The sequence below is a fragment of the Oncorhynchus nerka genome, linkage group LG2 (genome assembly GCF_034236695.1).
Source record: "Oncorhynchus nerka isolate Pitt River linkage group LG2, Oner_Uvic_2.0, whole genome shotgun sequence".
In the NCBI taxonomy this organism is placed as follows: domain Eukaryota; kingdom Metazoa; phylum Chordata; class Actinopteri; order Salmoniformes; family Salmonidae; genus Oncorhynchus; species Oncorhynchus nerka.
The window spans coordinates 8437416-8454146 of NC_088397.1; the positions used below are offsets into that span (position 1 = coordinate 8437416).

Consider the following 16731-nt stretch of genomic DNA (forward strand, 5'->3'; position numbering starts at 1 on the left):
ATTCTTCTCTCAGGCTCAACAGCATTCTTTGCATACTGCAATCATTTCATCAAGGTTGCATTGCAAATGGCATCCTATTCCCTATGTAGTGCACTACTCTTACACCATGTAGTGCAGTACTCTTACACCATGTAGTGCATTATGTAGGGAATAGGGTGCCATTTGGAATGCAAAGTCTTTATGGGAGCTGAGTTGGATATTTTCTTTCCCCGTGGATGACTAGAACCATGATGAGGTTGGAGGGGAGGGCTGCAGTCTTATCGGCTCTTAACCAACCATGCTATTTTTTATATATTTTTTTGCATTATTCGTAACTTGTTTAGTACATAATGTTGCTGCTACCGTCTCTTATGACTGAAAAGAGCTTCTGGTCATCAGAACTGTGATTACTCACCTCAAATCGGAAGAAGAGTTTTTCTTCAATGAGTCGGAAGGGAGGGAGATACTACAAACACCCAACCAGGCCCAGATCCCCGTCATTCTCTGGAGAAGAAAACTGAGATTTTGTGGGAAAAGATCAGGGTGCCTTGTGAGGATCAGGCGACGAGTGGCTAATCTACCTTTGCCTTCTGTCCTGCTAGCTAGTTGCTCCTACCCTCTACTTTTTTGAACAAAGATCAGGGTGCCTTGTGAGGATCAGGCGACGAGTGGCTAATCTACCTTTGCCTTCTGTCCTGCTAGCTAACGTTCGATCGCTGGAAAATAAACGAGACAAACTGAAAGCACGTATATCCTACCAACGGGACATGAAAAACTGTAATATCTTATGTTTCACCGAGTCGTGCCTGAACGACGACATTAAGAACATACAGCTGGCGGGTTATACACTCTATCGGCAGGACAGAACAGAAGCCTCTGGTATGACACGGGGCGGGGGCCTATGCTTATATCTAAACAACAGCTGGTGCACGATATCTAAGGAAGTCTCAAGATTTTGCTCGCCTGATGTAGAGTATCTCATGATCAACTGTAGACCACACTATGTACCTAGCGAGTTTTCATCTGTATTTTTCGTAGCTGTCTATTTACCAACACAGACCGATGCTGGCACTAAAACCGCACTCAATGAGCTGTATAAGTAAACAGGAAAATGCTCATCCAGAGGCGGCGCTTCTAGTACTTTAATGCAGGGAAACTTAAATCAGTTTTACATCATTTCTATCAGCATGTTAAATGTGCAACCAGAGGGGGAAAAAAATTCTAGACCACCTTTACTCCACACATAGAGACACGTACAAGCTCTCTCTCACCCTCCATTTGGCAAATCTGACCATAATTCTATCCTCCTGATTCCTGCTTACAAGCAAAAATTAAAGCAGGAAGCACCAGTGACTCGGTCTATAAAAAAGTGGTCAGATGAAGCAGATGCTAAACTACAGGACTGTTTTGCTATCACAGACTGGAACATGTTCCGGGATTCTTCCGATGACATTGAGGAAAACACCACATCAGTCACTGGCTTTATCAATAAGTATATCGAGGACGCCGTCCCCACAGTGACTGTGCGTACATACTCCAACCAGAAGCCATGGATTACAGGCAACATTCACACTGAGCTAAAGGGTAGAGCTGCTGCTTTCAAGAAGCGGGACTCTAACCCGGAAGCTTATAATAAATCCCGATATATCCTCTGACGAACCATCAAACAGGCAAAGTGTCAATACAGGACTAAGATCGAATTGTACTACACTGGCTCCAACGCTCGTGGGATGTGATCATAGATAGTTTGCAAACTATTACAGACTACAAAGGGAAGCACAGCCGAGAGCTGCCCAGTGACACGAGCTGAATAACTTCTATGCTCACGTTGAGGCAAGTAACTCTGACGCATGCATGAGAGCATCAGCTGTTCCGGATGACTGTGTGATCACTCTCTCTGCAGCCGATGTGAGTAAGACCTTTAAGCAGGTCAACATTCACAAGGCCGCAGGGCCAGACGGATTACCAGAACGTGTACTCCGAGCATACGCTGACCAGCTGGCAAGTGTCTTCACTGACATTTTCAACCTCTCCCTGTCCGAGTCTGTAATACCAACACGTTTCAAGCAGACCACCATAGTCCCTGTGCCCAAGAGCACTTAGGTAACCTGCCTAAATCACTACCGACCCGTATGTGAGAATGCTAAACATTGACTACATCTCAGCATTCAACACCATAGTACCCTCAAAGCTCATCACTCAGCTAAGGACCCTGGGACCAAACACCTGCCTCTGCAACTGGATCCTGGACTTCCTTACAGGCCGCCCCCAGGTTGTAAGAGTAGGTAACAACACATCCCCCATGCTGATCCTCAACACGGAGGCCCCTCAGGGGTGCATGCTCAGTCCCCTCCTGTACTCCCTGTTCACTCATGACTGCACGGCCAGGCACGACTCTAACACCATCATTAAGTTTGCTGATGACACAACAGTGGTAGGCCTGATCACCGACAACAACGAGACAGCCTATAATTTTTTTACTTTTTATTTAACCGAGAAGGGCTTATTGAGATTTGAAATCTCTTTTTCAAGACCGTCCTGGCCAAGATGGGCAGCACCAAGTCATTACACAATTACAGACAGACAACATGAAAAACTAAAAGTAATCTAGTAAAGTCCATAGAATTCACAAGAGTATAACCAAATCAAAAAACAGCAAATTAAAAACATTGACAGGTCAGGGAATCAGCCTCAAAATCCTTCATCAGTGATTTAAATACATAAATCGGGACAAGTTCTTCAAATTTACAAGTATTTTGTAAGGCGTTCCAAGACGATGGTGCAGAGTACATAAAAGCCCTTTTACCAAATTCCGTTTGGATATTTGGAACAGTTAGCAGGATAAAGTCCAGCGAACAAAGAGAGTACCCACCACATTCCTGAACAATAAAAATGCCCAAATGAACAGGTAGTAAACCCAAAATGGCTTTGTAAATAAAAGTATACCAGTGAATGAGCCTACGAGTGACTAGAGAAGGCCAGCCAACCCTGGTATATAAAGTGCAGTGGTGTGTAAGGGTTTTGCAGTTTAAAATAAATCTCAATAAGGAGGAAGTCAGAGACCTGACTAAAGCGTCTCCACCTCTCCCCCTCTGGTGGGAGAGACCCACTGTAACCTGATCCTTCACATCTGGTGGGAGAGACCCACTGTAACCTGATCCTTCACATCCCCCTCTGGTGGGAGAGACCCACTGTAACCTGATCCTTCACATCTTCCCCCTCTGGTGGGAGAGACCCACTGTAACCTGATCCTTCACATCTGGTGGGAGAGACCCACTGTAACCTGATCCTTCACATCTGGTGGGAGAGACCCACTGTAACCTGATCCTTCACATCTTCCCCCTCTGGTGGGAGAGACCCACTGTAACCTGATCCTTCACATCTGGTGGGAGAGACCCACTGTAACCTGATCCTTCACATCTTCCCCCTCTGGTGGGAGAGACCCACTGTAACCTGATCCTTCACATCCCCCTCTGGTGGGAGAGACCCACTGTAACCTGATCCTTCACATCCCCCTCTGGTGGGAGAGACCCACTGTAACCTGATCCTTCACACCCCCCTCTGGTGGGAGAGACCCACTGTAACCTGATCCTTCACATCCCCCTCTGGTGGGAGAGACCCACTGTAACCTGATCCTTCACATCTTCCCCCTCTGGTGGGAGAGACCCACTGTAACCTGATCCTTCACATCCCCCTCTGGTGGGAGAGACCCACTGTAACCTGATCCTTCACATCTTCACAGGAGAGTTATGACACAATTTTGCTGGTTCTGCAGCGCTGCTACAATGTATCAACTTTGTTCTGCCCGCTGCTACAATGTATCAACTTTGTTCTGCCCGCTGCTACAATGTATCAACTTTGTTCTGCAGCGCTGCTACAATGTATCAACTTTGTTCTGCCCGCTGCTACAATGTATCAACTTTGTTCTGCAGCGCTGCTACAATGTATCAACTTTGTTCTGCAGCGCTGCTACAATGTATCAACTTTGTTCTGCAGCGCTGCTACAATGTATCAATTTAGCTGGTTCTGGCCGCTGCTACAATGTATCAATTTTGCTGGTTCTGGCCGCTGCTACAATGTATCAATTTAGCTGGTTCTGGCCGCTGCTACAATGTATCAATTTTGCTGGTTCTGCCCGCTGCCACAATGTATCAATTTTGCTGGTTCTGCCCGCTGCTACAATGTATCAATTTAGCTGGTTCTGGCCGCTGCTACAATGTATCAATTTAGCTGGTTCTGGCCGCTGCTACAATGTATCAATTTAGCTGGTTCTGGCCGCTGTTACAATGTATCAATTTAGCTGGTTCTGGCCGCTGCTACAATGTATCAATTTAGCTGGTTCTGCCCGCTGCCACAATGTATCAATTTAGCTGGTTCTGGCCGCTGCTACAATGTATCAATTTAGCTGGTTCTGCCCGCTGCCACAATGTATCAATTTTGCTGGTTCTGGCCGCTGCTACAATGTATCAATTTCATTCTGCCCGCTGCTACAATGTATCAATTTCATTCTGCCCGCTGCTACAATGTATCAATTTCATTCTGCCCGCTGCTACAATGTATCAATTTCATTCTGCCCGCTGCTACAATGTATCAATTTCATTCTGCCCGCTGCTACAATGTATCAATTTCATTCTGCCCGCTGCTACAATGTATCAATTTCATTCTGCCCGCTGCTACAATGTATCAATTTTGCTGGTTCTGCCCGCTGCTACAATGTATAAACATTGATCACTCTGCCCGCTGCTACAATGTATAAACATTGATCACTCTGCCCGCTGCTACAATGTATAAACATTGATCACTCTGCCCGCTGCTACAATGTATAAACATTGATCACTCTGCCCGCTGCCACAATGTATAAACATTGATCACTCTGCCCGCTGCTACAATGTATAAACATTGATCACTCTGCCCGCTGCTACAATGTATAAACATTGATCACTCTGCCCGCTGCTACAATGTATAAACATTGATCACTCTGCCCGCTGCTACAATGTATAAACATTGATCACTCTGCCCGCTGCTACAATATATAAACATTGATCACTCTGCCCGCTGCTACAATGTATCAAATGTACAAAACTACCAACAGAAGACTGATCAGGGTCTGCATCCCCCAGAGAGAAGGTGAGTGATGGCTGGAAGGGGATTACAGCTGCCACACATGATATGCCATGACATACACACACCCTCTCGCTCTCTCAATGTCTCTGTAACCTTCATAAACACACACCACTCTCTCTCTCTCTCTCTCTCTCTCTCTCTCTCTCTCTCTCTCTCTCTCCCACAAACACATACACACAGCTACCAACTTTAAAAACGTTAGGCACCAAACAGAATGTAAGGAGGACCAGAAGGAGATTGGTTTTTGATAGTTCAGGCTCACATTATGCCTTTTACATATGAATCGAACCTTTTTCAAGCACATCTCATGAGTAGCAGAGCATTTTCTTTTCTTCCTGTGCCAATCAAATTTGCCTACACCTACTATCAAGTTACCATGTTGTTAGCTAGCTGGGTAACATGACTGAACAACGTTGTTTGTTATCGAAACAATCATAGTGGCCCGGGATTAGTTTTAACACTAATCTAAACCAAAGTAAATCATTTTAAGATTGTTCTATACATCAGTTGGGGTCTCTAGAAGCTTCCATACCAGGTCCTAAACCTAGCATTAAAGTGCATCCTTGTAGATGTGAGGGCTAATATAGTCAAAATGTTTGCCTTGGGGTAAGTTTAGCCAATGGGAAGTTGAACACATTTTAATGAAAGCCTGGGATTTGTTTGATCTACAGTATACACTGAGTGTACAAAACATTAAGAACACCTACCTAATATCGAGTTGCACCCCCCACCCCCCTTTTGGCCCTCAGAAAAGCCTCAATTAGTCGGGGCATGGACTACAAGGTGTAGAAAGTGTACCACAGGGATGCTAGCCCATGTTGACTCCAATGCTTCACACGGTTGTGTCAAGTCCTGTGGGGCTGTTACCCTCGAGGCTCAGTTACCCTCGTGGCTCAGTTACCCTCGTGGCTCAGTTACCCTCGAGGCTCAGTTACCCTCGAGGCTCAGTTACCCTCGAGGCTCAGTTACCCTCATGGCTCAGTTACCCTCAAGGCTCAGTTACCCTCGTGGCTCAGTTACCCTCGTGGCTCAGTTACCCTCGAGGCTCAGTTACCTTCGTGGCTCAGTTACCCTCGTGGCTCAATTACCCTCGTGGCTCAGTTACCCTCGAGGCTCAGTTACCCTCGTGGCTCAGTTACCCTCGTGGCTCAGTTGGTAGAGCATGGTGCTTGCAACACCGGAGTTGTGGGTTTGATTTCCACTGGGGGACCCGTATGAAAAAAATTATAATAATCTGAAAATGTACAGTATGCACTTACGTAAGTTGGCTGAATGGCCATTGGGTGGTGGACTGTTCTTGATACACACAGGAAATTGTTGAGTAAAGAAAAACCCAGTAGCATTGCAGTTCTTGACAGACTCAAAACAGTGCGACTGGCATCTACTACCTATACCCTGTTTTAAAGCACTTCAATTGTTTGCCTAACCCAGTCACCCTCTGAATAGCACACAATCCATGTCTCAAGACTTAAAAATCCTTGTTTAACCCCGTCTCCTCCTCTTCATCTACACTGATTGAAGTGGATTTAACAAGTGACATCAATAAGGGATCATAGCTTTCACCTGGTCAGTCTATGTCATGGAAGGAGCAGGTGTTCCTAATGTTTTCTATACTCAGGACATCTTAAGCTTTCCAGAGAACATAAGATTATGAATCAACTGTCAAAATGGAGTTAAATCAGTGATCTGGGATGGTCTAGCGGTTAGGACAGCTGCCTGTACAAATAACACTACCTTGTCAGCGTGGATTTGATTCCAGCCCTTCTGGCACAAATCACTCAGGGCAGGGTAGCCTAGTGGTTAGAGTGTTGGACTAGTAACCGGAAGGTTGCAAGTTCAAGCTGACAAGGTACAAATCTGTTGTTCTGCCCCTGAACAGGCAGTTAACCCACTGTTCCTAGGCCGTCATTGAAAATAATAATTTGTTCTTAACTGACTTGCCTAGTTAAATAAAGGGAAAATAAAACTTTTGACTTGATTTAGTAACACGTTTCAAATATGGACAGATACCTTGACAAGAACTGACTACACCAGACTCTTTTACAGACACGTTTTCTTTAATGGAAAACATCAATAGGAAACTAATTCAATAATAACAGGTAGGTTAAACCAACATTAGTTTCCATTCATACAAAGTGTTGTGTAAATACCACAGTACATTTGCCGCGGTAAACGAGGAGACTCTTCATTTCAATTCCACAGAATCAAATAGATAAATCACCCCGCAGGTCAAAAAGGACCAAGTTGTTCCGATGACAATACCAACCAAGGTCGAACATCTCTTGAAAGACTTTGGTTGCAAGCAGGACAAAGACGTGGTCTTTTAGGGAGTGGTAGTGACTGTATTGACGGTTTAACTAGTGTCATGGAGGGTTGCAATGGACTGCAGTACATTCTGTAGGCTACCGATCCATTGTCACATTCTGGCTGCATTTACACAGGCAGCCCAATTCTGAACTTTTGTTTTCACTCAATGGTCATTTGACCAATCAGATGAGCTCTGAAAAAAAGATCATGATATTAAAGGTGTGATGTGATTGGTCAAAATACCAATTTAGTGGAAAAAATATCCGAATTGAGCTGCCTGTGAAAACCTATAGTAGGCTACTGTTTGTGTTTCCCTGGCAGAGTGGATGAGCTGAGTTGGGCCATCAGTTGATTGCTAACCGATTGAACAGCTTGTTGAACAGCTGATTTTACCTACCCCTCTCCTGCAATTCGCACCCACCCTGTCTAGTCACGCCGACAATGATTGGGTCATTATCATTCAAAGAATCTGTTTTCCCCACCCATGTGTTCACATTAGAATTCTCCCACTGCATATCATCAGGCCTATATCATCATCATCATCATCATCATCATCAGGCCAATATCATCATCATAATGCATGATCCTTATATTATAAACCTATTATTGTTCGTGAAGGTCTTCTTTAAGAAGTGGGGCAGTCCCAGTCCTCTCATAACCTGTAGTTTTTATGTAACCCCCTGGACAACACAGACACAGCAATACTGTATCCTGCCTATTGCTTACCTTCAACATATAATAAAACAATTGATTCAAAAACTGATTTACCCCGTACAAATATGTCCATTTGTTATAATCCACATAAGAATTCACACGAGACACGCTGTAGCCTGAACATAGCCTACAAAGGCTACTTGAACTGACGCCCAGTAGACCTGCGGTCTAAAAATAGCCTGCATATTAACTGCACTTATTGACCACATTACTGTACCACAGAGTTGTACCACAGAGTTGTACCACAGAGCTGTACCACAGAGTTGTACCACAGAGCTGTACCACAGAGCTGTACTGTACCACAGAGCTGTACCACAGAGCTGTACTGTACCACAGAGCTGTACTGTACCACAGAGTTGTACCACAGAGCTGTACTGTACCACAGAGCTGTACCACAGAGCTGTACTGTACCACAGAGCTGTACTGTACCACAGAGCTGTACCACAGAGCTGTACTGTACCACAGAGTTGTACCACAGAGCTGTACTGTACCACAGAGTTGTACCACAGAGTTGTACCACAGAGTTGTACCACAGAGCTGTACTGTACCACAGAGTTGTACCACAGAGCTGTACTGTACCACAGAATTGTACCACAGAGCTGTACTGTACCACAGAGCTGTACCACATTATTGTATCACAGAGCTGTACCACATTACTGTATCACATTACTGTACCACATTACTGTACCACAGAGCTGTACCACATTGCTGTACCACAGAGCTGTACCACAGAGCTGTACCACATTACTGTACCACAGAGCTGTACCACATTATTGTATCACAGAGATGTACCACATTACTGTACCACATTACTGTACCACAGAGCTGTACCACATTACTGTACCACAGAGCTGTACCACATTACTGTACCACAGAGCTGTACCACATTATTGTACCACAGAGCTGTACCACATTACTGTACCACAGAGCTGTACCACATTACTGTACCACAGAGCTGTACCACATTATTGTACCACAGAGCTGTACCACATTACTGTACCACAGAGCTGTACCACATTACTGTACCACAGAGCTGTACCACAGAGCTGTACCACATTACTGTACCACAGAGCTGTACCACATTATTGTACCACATTACTGTATCACATTACTGTACCACAGAGCTGTACCACAGAGCTGTACCACATTACTGTACCACAGAGCTGTACCACATTACTGTACCACAGAGCTGTACCACATTATTGCATCACAGAGCTGTACCACATTATTGCATCACAGAGCTGTACCACAGAGCTGTACCACAGAGCTGTACCACATTATTGCATCACAGAGCTGTACCACAGAGTTGTACCACAGAGCTGTACCACAGAGTAACATTCTGTACATATAGTACATGGCACCAATCGTCGTTCACCAGGCCCACATGGCATTATAGGACACCATATCAAGTATCATTTCCCCCTTCTGACGACCAGGTGGCGAATCGCATCTCTGCATGTCTGGCAGACATATCAGTGTGGATGACGGATCATCACCTCAAGCTGAACCTCGGCAAGACGGAGCTGCTCTTCCTCCCGGGGAAGGACTGCCCGTTCCATGATCTCGCCATCACGGTTGACAACTCCATTGTGTCCTCGTCCCAGAGCGCTAAGAACCTTGGCGTGATCCTGGACAACACCCTGTCGTTCTCAAATAACATCAAGGCGGTGGCCCGTTCCTGTAGGTTCATGCTCTACAACATCCGCAGAGTACGACCCTGCCTCACACAGGAAGCGGCGCAGGTCCTAATCCAGGCACTTGTCATCTCCCGTCTGGATTACTGCAACTCGCTGTTGGCTGGGCTCCCTGCCTGTGCCATTAAACCCCTACAACTCATCCAGAACGCCGCAGCCCGTCTGGTGTTCAACCTTCCCAAGTTCTCTCACGTCACCCCGCTCCTCCGCTCTCTCCACTGGCTTCCAGTTGAAGCTCGCATCCGCTACAAGACCATGGTGCTTGCCTACGGAGCTGTGAGGGGAACGGCACCTCACTACCTCCAGGCTCTGATCAGGCCCTACACCCAAACAAGGGCACTGCGTTCATCCACCTCTGGCCTGCTCGCCTCCCTACCACTGAGGAAGTACAGTTCCCGCTCAGCCCAGTCAAAACTGTTCGCTGCTCTGGCCCCCCAATGGTGGAACAAACTCCCTCACGACGCCAGGACAGCGGAGTCAATCACCACCTTCCGGAGACACCTGAAACCCCACCTCTTTAAGGAATACCTAGGATAGGATAAAGTAATCCTTCTCCCCTCCCCCCCCTTAAAAGACCTAGATGCACTATTGTAAAGTGGCTGTTCCACTGGATGTCATAAGGTGAAAGCACCAATTTGTAAGTCGCTCTGGATAAGAGCGTCTGCTAAATGACTTAAATGTAAAATGTAAAGTATCAAAACACTACATTAAACAAATGTAATGCCTTTAACAATTAAATGTGTAATTAGCAAACACATGTTCAAATACATAAAGGTACACATACTGTTCAAATACATAAAGGTACACATACTGTTCAAATACATAAAGGTACACATACTGTTCAAATACATAAAGGTACACATACTGTTCAAATACATAAAGGTACATAAAGGTAAAGGTACATACTGTTCAAATACATAAAGGTACACATACTGTTCAAATACATAAAGGTACACATACTGTTCAAATACATAAAGGTACACATACTGTTCAAATACATAAAGGTACACATACTGTTCAAATACATAAAGGTACACATACTGTACACATACATAACGGTACACATACTGTTCAAATACATAAAGGTACACATACTGTTCTAATACATAACGGTACACATACTGTTCTAATACATAACGGTACACATACTGTTCAAATACATAAAGGTACACATACTGTTCAAATACATAACGGTACACATACTGTTCTAATACATAACGGTACACATACTGTTCAAATACATAAAGGTACACATACTGTACACATACATAAAGGTACACATACTGTACACATACATAACGGTACACATACTGTTCAAATACATACAGGTTCATATACTGTACAAATACATAAAGGTACACATACTGTTCAAATACATAAAGGTACACATACTGTTCAAATACATAAAGGTTCACACATACTGTTCAAATACATAAAGGTACACATACTGTTCAAATACATAAAGGTACACATACTGTTCAAATACATAAAGGTACACATACTGTTCAAATACATAAAGGTACACATACTGTTCAAATACATAAAGGTACACATACTGTTCAAATACATAAAGGTACACATACTGTTCAAATACATAAAGGTACACATACTGTTCAAATACATAAAGGTACACATACTGTTCAAATACATAAAGGTACACATACTGTTCAAATACATAAAGGTACACATACTGTTCAAATACATAAAGGTACACATACTGTTCAAATACATAACGTTACACATACTGTTCTATGTAGGTCATCTATATAGCTGCTGTGGGATCTTGATTAAAGGCTCAATACCATCAAACAGGTCAGGAAACACTCGGGTGATTCCAGATTAGCGGCCATTTCAAAGGGTGAGCAATTTCCCCACTCCCACCCTTTCATACCCCTTGGTTCTTCTATTCCCTTGGTCCTCCCACCCGACCACCTGCATACCGCACTGGAACCTTTCATACCCCTTGGTTCTTCTATTCCCTTGGTCCTCCCACCCGACCACCTGCATACCGCACTGGAACCTTTCATACCCCTTGGTTCTTCTATTCCCTTGGTCCTCCCACCCGACCACCTGCATACCGCACTGGAACCTTTCATACCCCTTGGTTCTTCTATTCCCTTGGTCCTCCCATCCGACTACCAATTGTACCGTCCACCTGTCTGTCTCACACTCTCTCTTCTTGGTAGACCTGTCTGTCTGTCTGTCTCACACTCTCTCCTCTTGGTAGACCTGTCTGTCTGTCTGTCTCACACTCTCTCCTCTTGGTAGACCTGTATGTCTGTCTCTCTCTTACCATCCACCCATCTGTCTCTCACACACTGTCCTCCTGACAGATGTGTTTTCCATGAATAAAGCTCAGACTGGCCACTGAGTGGTTGGTGGTCCTGAGGGAGGTCATGTGTATGTTGTTCCTGTTCCTCCTCTGGCTCTGGGACCTCTTCGCCAGGGCTCGACAACAACAACACAGCTGCTTGTTGAACTGCTTCTGGAAACTCTTGCTGAGCAGGTAGAGGGCGAAGGGGTTGACACAGGAGTTAGTGAAGGCCAGGATACGGGCTCCCACAGTGAAGATGAAGTGGGCCATGGAGGTGTCCACTTCGGAGTAGTGGTAGGAGCGGTTGAGGTAGATCACGTGACAGGGGAGCCAGCACACGGCGAACAGGCCCACAAACACCAGGACGGTCTTGGCAAGGCGCTTCCTGGACTCTATCTGTGATGTTGTGGAGAGAGAGAGATGAAGATTAAGAAAATAGAAGAGATGATGAAGAATAAAATAGAAGAGATGAAGAAGAAGAAGAAAATAGAAGAGATGAAGAAGAATAAAATAGAAGAGATGAAGATTAAGAAAATAGTAGCGATGATGAGGGAGAAGAACAAGAAGAAAATAGTAGAGATGATGAGGGAGAAGAACAAGAAGAAAATAGTAGAGATGATGAGGGAGAAGAACTAGAAGAAAATAGTAGAGATGATGAGGGAGAAGAACAAGAAGAAAATAGTAGAGATGATGAGGGAGAAGAACTAGAAGAAAATAGTAGAGATGATGAGGGAGAAGAACTAGAAGAAAATAGTAGAGATGATGAGGGAGAAGAACTAGAAGACAATAGTAGAGATGATGAGGGAGAAGAACTAGAAGAAAATAGTAGAGATGACGAGGGAGAAGAACAAGAAGAAAATAGTAGAGATGATGAGGGAGAAGAACTAGAAGAAAATAGTAGAGATGATGAGGGAGAAGAACAAGAAGAAAATAGTAGAGATGATGAGGGAGAAGAACTAGAAGAAAATAGTAGAGATGATGAGGGAGAAGAACTAGAAGACAATAGTAGAGATGATGAGGGAGAAGAACTAGAAGAAAATAGAAGAGATGATGAGGGAGAAGAACTAGAAGAAAATAGTAGAGATGATGAGGGAGAAGAACAAGAAGAAAATAGTAGAGATGATGAGGGAGAAGAACTAGAAGAAAATAGTAGAGATGATGAGGGAGAAGAACAAGAAGAAAATAGTAGAGATGATGAGGGAGAAGAACTAGAAGAAAATAGTAGAGATGATGAGGGAGAAGAACTAGAAAAAAATAGTAGATGATGAGGGAGAAGAACTAGAAGAAAATAGTAGAGATGATGAGGGAGAAGAACTAGAAGAAAATAGTAGAGATGATGAGGGAGAAGAACAAGAAGAAAATAGTAGAGATGATGAGGGAGAAGAACTAGAAGAAAATAGTAGAGATGATGAGGGAGAAGAACTAGAAGAAAATAGAAGAGATGATGAGGGAGAAGAACTAGAAGAAAATAGAAGAGATGATGAGGGAGAAGAAAATAGAAGAGATGATGAAGGAGAGAGACCCACCTGTCTTCTGACGTGCACGTTGCCCTCCACCGGCATATTATAGGCACTCCTGATCAGGCTCCTGGCGATGAATAGGTAATAGACTGATATAACCGACAGAGGAATGACATAGAAGATGAGGAAGGAGGCCATGGAGTGGATCTTGGGGTGCAGTTCACCATCGTGGGGATAGGGGGCGCAGGTGATGAAGGTCTCATTGGTGCTGTGGATGCTGAACGAGCGGAGGTCTGAGAAGACAGCCTCGGGGACAGCCAGGGTCATGGAGAAGAGCCAGATCACTGCAGCCCGCAGGACGATCCTCGCCGGGGCGTTGGAGGCCTGGATGTCCATGGGCTTCACGATTGCCTTGTACCTGGAGGAGGAGGAGGAGGAGGAGAAAGAGGAAGACATGATCTCCTCAACTTAGGCCACCTGTTCAGAAGTATGTGTGACGTATGATTCTTGATCTCTGCTTGCCTTATACAGATGTCTTGCTGGCACTTGGGTTGTGTCCTGAATGGCACCCTATTCCCTATGTGGAGCAATGCAATATAAAGGCACCCTATTCCCTATGTGGAGCAAGGCAATATAAAGGCACCCTATTCCCTATGTGGAGCAAGGCAATATAAAGGCACCCTATTCCCTATGTGGAGCAAGGCAATATAAAGGCACCCTATTCCCTATGTGGAGCAAGGCAATATAAAGGCACCCTATTCCCTATGTGGAGCAAGGCAATATAAAGGCACCCTATTCCCTATTTGGAGCAAGGCAATATAAAGGCACCCTATTCCCTATGTGGAACAAGGCAATATAAAGGCACCCTATTCCCTATGTGGAACAAGGCAATATAAAGGCACCCTATTCCCTATGTGGAACAAGGCAATATAAAGGCACCCTATTCCCTATGTGGAGCAAGGCAATATAAAGGCACCCTATTCCCTATGTGGAACAAGGCAATATAAAGGCACCCTATTCCCTATGTGGAACAAGGCAATATAAAGGGAACAAGGTGCCCGTCGGGACACAGACAGTTTTCCTCTAACCAGGTGCTATCCTTCAAAACCTGATTGTTCTCCAATCAACTCTACATTCTCCTGTTTCTACTTTTTTCTTCAGATTTCAATCCCCTCGGTTCCTTTTACTGTTTGGTAAAGAGCGTCATGTCTGCTACCTGAATTAATATTTTCTATTGACGTCAGACGGGACCATAAGATGTTGATTGTGCATCAACATGCATTCTATTCAATTCCTTCTATTATATTCCTTCTATACTATTCTATTCATTCTATTCTATTCATTCTATTCTATTCTATTCCTATTCTATTCCTTCTATTCTATTCCTTCTATTCTATTCCTTCTATTCTATTCCTTCTATTCTATTCAATTCTATTCCTTCTATTCTATTCCTTCTATTCTATTCCTTCTATTCTATTCATTCTATTCTATTCATTCTATACTATTCATTATATTCTGTTCATTCTATACTATTCCTTCCGTTCTATTCATTTGTTCGAACATCTCATTCCAAAATCATGGGCATTAATATGGAGTTGGTCACCCTTTTCTGCTATAACAGCCTCCACTGTTCTGGGAAGGCTTTCCACTAGATGTTGGAACATTGCTGCTATAACAGCCTCCACTCTTCTGGGAAGGCTTTCCACTAGATGTTGGAACATTTCTGCTATAACAGCCTCCACTCTTCTGGGAAGAGTTGGATAACTAAACGTCCATGTTGCAATATGAGTGTAGTAGACTAAAACATAAAGTGAAGGCTATTTACCTATCAGCAGACAACGCAGTCAGGGTAAAAACAGACACTCCGACGGAGGTGAGTTGGATGAATGGTATGAGTTTACATCCAACTCTCCCGAAGAGCCACTCGTCCGCGAGGTACCGACTGGCATCCACCGGTGCGCAAGTAACCAGGAGGACCAAGTCCCCGAACGCGAGACTCGACATGAAGAGGTTGGGGACATTCCGCGTGGATTTAGAGGAAGACAATGTCTTGATGAGGGTTATGTTACCGATTAGTCCCACGACTATGATGACTCCATAAATGGCAGTGATGGCGATGCTGATGTAGAACATAGATGGTTCCGAAGTGGCCCCTGTGTGATTACCGTGGTGCGCCCATTTGGACACATTCTGGTACAAATCAAATTCTTGTGTCATATGAAAAGGTTCTTCGAAGGACATTCTCTCAACATCCCATGTCTTGTTTATAAAAGTTTAAATGAAATTCGCTTCATTTGCCTTACTGATAGTCTCCAACTGGTGCGTAGAAAAAGGCATTTCCACTTTGGAGAGTTTTACTCTGACGTAATAGGCTCAATTTATATGATCCGATTTGAAAGTGTTCTTTCTTCGACGTCGTGCGCGGTCTACCTATAGTCCCCAATCACAACACTGATTGAGGTGGGGTTGTATTGACTAGACCACGCGACTTCTACTGTTCTTTAAATGCGCGTGCGCAAAATGCGCTTTTCTGTCCTCTTTCGCGCGCTGTGGGTCTGCGCCCTCTGTCAGCAGTGTCTCTCAAGAACGAAAACAACTTTTTTTCCGGGGACAGTCTTTTTATCATTTAATTTGAGCATTTGTTTACAATGATACAAAACACAACTGTCTAAATTAAAATGCAATACATATTGTAGTGTAGTTAGTAGTTTTGGTTTCCTGAGCTGAACTTGAACCTGCAACCTTGCAGCCACCCACTAATTTAACACCACAAAATGGACCTTTCAGCCAAAGACCCCATGGGAAAATCTCAATTGAATTTCCGTGATTCCTCACATCCTCTCTCCTCTGACTTCATCCAATGGATTTTGAGAAGGAGGTGAGGAGAAAGGATGTGAGGAATCCAGAAAATGCAGTTGATTTTGTACCAAGGCCGTGGCACTACTTGAATGCACTATTATTGAGCTTATATAGACAACATATCATATGTGTGTATGATGGATTATGTACATTGATTGTATATTGATTGTGTATAATTGATTGTGTATAACATTGTTGTTCTCACTTAGATATAAGAGCTATTGACCATTGGTGACACTGATTTCATATCAGTTGTGAGCTGGCAGCAAAAGCCTGAGAA

General features: G+C 44.1%; 1 protein-coding gene across 1 annotated transcript; it reads right to left on the bottom strand.

The window, feature by feature from the left end:
- Nucleotides 1–11455: 11455 nt before the first annotated feature.
- Nucleotides 11456–16059, bottom strand: LOC115125549 (gastrin-releasing peptide receptor-like). Its single transcript, XM_065020669.1, has 3 exons — nt 15418–16059; nt 13659–14010; nt 11456–12528 (listed from the first exon to the last, which is right to left on the bottom strand). Exons 1-3 carry the CDS (start codon nt 15831–15833, stop codon nt 12130–12132), a joined length of 1167 nt encoding a protein of 388 aa, XP_064876741.1. The 5' UTR covers nt 15834–16059; the 3' UTR covers nt 11456–12129.
- Between the last annotated feature and the right edge of the window lie 672 nt (nt 16060–16731).